General features: G+C 43.9%; 1 protein-coding gene across 1 annotated transcript; it reads right to left on the bottom strand.

Annotated features, from left to right (window-relative positions):
• Positions 1-303: 303 nt before the first annotated feature.
• Positions 304-3,148, bottom strand: CH25H (cholesterol 25-hydroxylase). Its single transcript, XM_033130523.1, has one exon. The coding sequence runs from the start codon at positions 2,490-2,492 to the stop codon at positions 1,680-1,682; it is 813 nt and encodes a 270-aa protein (XP_032986414.1). The 5' UTR covers positions 2,493-3,148; the 3' UTR covers positions 304-1,679.
• Between the last annotated feature and the right edge of the window lie 2,852 nt (positions 3,149-6,000).

Here is a 6,000-nt window from a genome sequence, read left to right as displayed (position 1 = left end):
TTCTCCATTCAGCATGTTGACCATGATATTGATATATTATCTCCAATGCCGCATTCCCCCTTTGTGTCTCACCACCTGTTTGTGTGGATTTCGCTTTTATACCTTGGAATAACCTTTCAGTCCCAGCATGGTCTTGCTATGCACAGAGGGGGAGATAACTTCAGGGAAGGAGCAAAGAGAGCACACACATTGGGAGGAAATGTGAGAAAATGCCTGTGAGCAGCCAGGCATTCCGATTGCATTTTGCCAAAGATTTGAAAGGCCTGAACACATTTCTCAGGAGTTTGATTTGGCAGACTCTGGAGACCAGGTCTTTAGATGGGTTTTTCACTTTTAAACAAGATAGTGTGATTCGTGTATAATGAGCCTAGAATTACATACAAAGCTGCCATTCTTTATACTTTCTGTCTAAATTGTCTTAATTTTTAATTTCACCCTATCTAACTTGGTTACAAAGATAAAACTAAGACAATTAGGCAGCCACTGGATGGGGTACGTGATGGGTGACAGGTGTGCAGTCAGTACTAGGGACATTTACTGTCACAAGTAATCTTTAAGAACATCTAAGATGCAATCTCCTTTTATAGATGAGGAACCACGGGTCTAGGGTCACGTTTTACTTTTCTTCTTTGAGAAAGGGATATGCAGTTTACATGTTTGTCTTGCTTAAGAAAAGTGAATAGACAAAACTCCCAGATTATAGAGGAGATGTGTATGGGGGCCATTTATACTAAATGGCTTAATTGAAAGGGGGACAATACTCAGAAACACACATACTTGACTCACCAGTTTTACAAAGCAAGGTACTCCATAAATTCTATTCATCCCCTAACACCATCCTCCCCACAAATAATCAAATAGTTGCTCAGTGTTAATCTCTCTAAAACTTTGCAGAGCAATTCTTTCAATTGCCTGTTATGCCGAAATCAGCTGAAATACATACAGAATAGTGTTTTTTCCTTTGTGAAATCTCTAGACCAAAGCTATCAATACACCCCTTCTCCTGCCTACTTCTCTCCTGCTATTCCTCCACCCCTATCCCAAAACACCAACTCCAGATTTGTCTCTTTTCATGGTAAGGCTGATGGAGGCTCTGAATGATACCTGCTATCCCAGCTCCCTCTTCGCATTTTAGTTTTTTGCAGGCAAAATGCCAGTGAAACAGAAGCCAGTACTTGTTTAAGTTGTTTGTTTTTTAAGTACTAATCACATTTCTGTCAATATAAATATACAGTTCTATGAAAAAATAGAAAATATACAATAATCTTAGTTACTGTCCAGCGGGAACATGCTTCATTGTTTATAGAGTCAGAGATCAGATTCTCCATTAAAAATATGTCATTTTAGGAAATTCCTTGTCCTACAGACAAAACCTTCTAGAGATGACTTAAATACACCCGTTGTGAGTGTCTATATCCAGGAATCAAGGCTACAGAAGTGAGCTAGAATCTGACACCAAAAATACACACATTATATAAATTAGTTTATCAGGTTGCAAAAATACATCAAATTTTATAAATTTCCATTAGGTAATAAATTACTTACTAAAAAAAATAAAACAAAAAAAAAAAGCTCTGGTGTGTTTCTCCTGATTCAAGTGTGAAACGCACAACAGTCCTGAGTGTGAGCAGCACCCACTGCCCACGGCAGCCACACCACCACACGGGCAGGGGTGTGTGTTACTTGGCTTGAGCAGACCGCAGAGTTCCCAACATTTTGTCCCAGTGTGTGAAATAAGGGGCGAAGTTGCAGTTAAACTGAGAGTGATGCAAGTCATGGTGGGCCACGCCCCCATACCACCCGAAAGGTACCAGTCTGTGCGTGGACCAGGGGAAGTCATAGCCCGAGTGATCCTCCACCGACAGCCAAATGTTGAACACGTGGAAGACCAGGACGGTGAGCGGGTGGCACTCCAGCAGTATGACGTTCAGCATGTCAAAGAAGCCCAAGGAAAACAGCTCCCAGACGCCCATGTACTGCGTGGCCAGCGCGAACGAGGGCGAGTTCTCGTGGTGCTTCTTGTGGAAGGTCCGGTACAGCCAGGGCACCTTGTGGTGCAGCACGTGCCACAAGAAGAACTCGGCATCGAAGAGCAACAGGCAGCACACGACGTGGCACACCAGCTGGCGCAGCTCCGGGGCTTCAGCGGGCAGGAGGGCTGGGCCGCGGGCCCAGTGCAGCAGTGTCACCGGGACCACGAACACCAGGTGCTGGTAGAGCGTCTGCCCCAGGCAGGGCAGCAGCTGCCGCGCCGTGGGCCAGAAGTTGGAGTGGATTTTGTAGCGCCGCAGCGCGGGCACCCAGGGGCACAGGAGGTCCAGCACCACGAAGGGCAGGCAGAAGCCCAAGTAGGTGGTGATGGAAAAGATGGCCGGGAAGAAGGGCGACTGGGTGAGCGCCTCCCGGGTCCTCAGGCGGTCCCAGAGGGGCTGCAGGAACAGCTGGCCCGAGCTACAAAGAATCTGGAGCTCAGAGGTGTTGCGGCCGCTCATGATGAGTCTGCGTCAGGCGGCGGCTGCTGCTCGGGTCCCACGGACTTTTCTTAGGACTTAGGCCCCGCCCCAAATGACATCAGCCGCCTTTTCGCTCCTTTTACTGGCTACTCGAAGCTTGCATAAATATGTCACCACACAGAGTTGCGCTTAGTTGCTAAAATACATACCTGCAGCTGCTTTTACACATGCACTATGCAATGACACTTAGTAACTTTTCAAATGCGTGCAGAATTATGTTCTGATTTTTTAAATTGTACCATTCATACACGGTACAACCAATGCACAGATCCTCAGTGTAGTTTCTACGAGTTTTGACAATTCAGTTCATCTGTGTCACTTCCACCCTCAAACAAGATAGGAAATATTTCCATCACCACCAGAAAGAGCTCCTTTGCAATCAGGGCACGATTACTTGTATTTTTGAATGCATACATATAATTGCGTCTATATGTTTTCATAAAGACGCAAGTATAACTGCATTTTTAAAAACTTTTTAAAGTGGCGTGCCTTCTGTGTTTCGGATCTTTTCTGTCTGCACACCCAGTATCGATCTACCCAGCAGAGTGAGCTGCAAACTATCCTTTCTGAAGGGAATCGCAGGTCTCCAGCTGCGCGCGGCGGCGATCAATGCAGGAAATCAGACAAGACCTGGTGGCGGGACGGGAACGTCCTCCAGTTCCAGTCTCCGGCGATCTATCCCCGCCGGCTCCCGGCAATCTCCAAATCCCACCGCGTGTAGACTCACGCGGAGGAGTCAGCAAACCCCGGCGGTTGGGTCGTCCTTACGCGTGGCGCCTCCAGTGCGCAGACCAGCGAAGGGAAGGGGGAGACGTCACGGTGAAAGAGGGGACCGCGACTGTTAAGCTTCACTTTCCAAAAAAAAAAAAAAAAAGGTGCTGGGTTTAACATCCAGCGTCTAGCCCTGGCTAAAAAGACCCTGCATCTCAATTTGGGGATGGAAACAATGAAATCTGTAAAGCACCCACTTTGTTTCTCAAGGGAATATTTAAGTGTTCCTGAAGCCTCACAGAGGCTGTTGGTTGAGATGATGTCCCGCCTACCCTGACTTTCCCTCCGCTGGCTTCGCTGCGCCAATTTGCCCCTTGTCCTTGCCCCCCTTTCCTCCAAACCATTCCAGGCGTAGAGAGTCATACTGCGAGACCGACCCCATCCCTGCCTTTCTCCGCCATCAAATTGGGGTTGACGCCGGGTACTAAGCATAAGGAAGTCGGTACTAGCAGAGCTCACGGAAGACCTCAGAACCAACAACAAAAAGATCCCCATGTTTGACCAGGGTAGCTGACACACGACACGAGGGACTCCTAGAGGACAGAAGTTTTGGACAAAAACTTTGAAGCTAGGGACCAATCCTAATCCTAGTTTTGCCTTTTCTGTCTATGAGGTTGGAGCAAGCGCTTCACTCCTTCAAGTTCAGCATTTTCATATCTGTCCACACCCGAAGGGAAATAATAGTAGTAGCTATCTCACCTCATGAGTCTATTTTGAGCATTAAATAGGGAAATAATAATAATAATAATAATAATAATAATAATAATAATAATAATGCTACCATGTAATGTCTGCCAGGCATTAGCTAAGTGTTTTACTGGAAGCAATTTCACCCAGTCCTTAGAAGAGCTGGGTTCTCCACACTGCCAAGAAATGGGCATTACTATTATTGCTGTGATCTTACAGCAGTAAAAGCCTGGCACACGGTAAACATACAAAATAAGACACATACTATTTTAAATTTGCACTCCACATTTTACCTAAAGAATAACTGAGGAAGCTTGCAATTAAAGTCAAATAAAATTATGGAAAGAGAAATAAAAGACGTAAAGCCACATATTACGAGGAAAGAATAAGTACAACAAAAATATAGACCACTATATGGGCCTAGAAATGTAATAATACATAGGATATGTACATATCCTAATATGTATATATTATATATATATGTATATATTATACATATATAATTGGCCAATTAATATGTAATTACATATTTATAATTATAGGACATGTATGGTATATACAGGAATACACACACACACACACACACACACACACACCTACAATAGGCCAATTCATAATTCAGAACCTCTATGTGGTGCATGTCCCTAACCTGCTACTGATGGAATATGGATATTCCTTAGGTGCCCATTCTCTGGAACCCCAAGCGTCTGGCCCTACTGCAGCCTTTTTTTTTTTGAACCTCAGTGTACCTGCCATAAGATTGTTGATATTCTGCTTGTGTTTTGAGGAGATAAAGTTTCAAAGGAGCTTTGAGCTTCTTGATAGCCGATGCAAAAAACGAAAGAAGGTGGATTTTCTAATGTCTTGGAAATACAGACAGCAGTGGAGATAGGTACGATGCAGGCCCCTGGCCTCCCTGCTGCTGGGTTTCTTCCAATTAGACAGCCTGTCCTTCCTAGGCTCCTCTTCAATATTACCCCCCTGCAGTGATCTTTCCAATGCACCTGCAGTGCAACCTAGGGACTTTTTTCTTTCCCATTCCTGACGACATTACCCTGCCCTTGAACTTTCTATGGCCCAAGTAGCATCTGAGAGAGAAGAGGAAGGGCTTCTTCTCCTTTGCTTTTTTTTTTTTATGATTTAAAAAATTTTTTAAAAAGTTTATTTCATACAATGGAGGAAAGACAGCCTCTTCAATTAATGGTGCTGGGAGAATTGGATAGCCACATGCAAAAGAATGAAACTGGACTGCTACCTGTCACCATGTACCAAAATTAATTCAAATTGGATCAAAGACTTAAGCATAAGACCTGACACAATAAACTGCATAGAAGAAAACATAGGTACTAAACCTATGGACCTTGGGTTCAAAGAGTCAAAGAGCATTTTATGAATTTGACTCCAAAGGCAATGGAAGTAAAAGCTAAAATAAACGAATGGGACTATATGAAACTGAAAAGCTTCTGCACAGCAAAAGAAACAATCGACAAAATAAAGAGGTAACCAACTGAATGGGAGAAGATTTTTGCAAACAGTGCCTCTGATAAGGGGTTAGTTTCCAAAATATACAAGGAACTCATGAAACTCAACAACAAAAAAACAAACAACCCAATTGAAAAATGGGCAGAGGACCTGAAGAGATATTTCTCTAAAGAGGACATACAAATGGCAAATAGACACATGAAAAAATGCTCAACATCACTAATCATCAGAGAAATACAAATAAAAACCATAATGAGATGTCACCTCACCCCAGTTAGGATGGCTATCATCAACAAGACAAATAGTAACAAGTGTTGGAGAGGCTGTGGAGAAAAAGGTACCCTCATACACTGTTGGTGGGAATGCAGACTGGTGTGCAGCCGCTATGGAAGGCAGTGTGGAGGTTCCTCAAAAAATTACGAATAGAATTACCATATGACCCAGCAATCCCTCTCCTGGGTATCTACCCCAAAAATCTGAAAACATTTATACATAAAGACACGTGTGCTCCAATGTTCATTGCAGCTTTGTTTACGGTAGCCAAGAC

Source organism: Rhinolophus ferrumequinum, chromosome 16, assembly GCF_004115265.2.
Source record: "Rhinolophus ferrumequinum isolate MPI-CBG mRhiFer1 chromosome 16, mRhiFer1_v1.p, whole genome shotgun sequence".
In the NCBI taxonomy this organism is placed as follows: Eukaryota; Metazoa; Chordata; class Mammalia; order Chiroptera; family Rhinolophidae; genus Rhinolophus; species Rhinolophus ferrumequinum.
This window is presented reverse-complemented; position numbering and strand designations above follow the sequence as displayed.

What these genes read in the sequence shown, in the direction of transcription:
- CH25H (XM_033130523.1), bottom strand. Translation starts at nt 2,492, where the DNA reads ATGAGCGGCCGCAACACCTCTGAGCTCCAGATTCTTTGTAGCTCGGGC.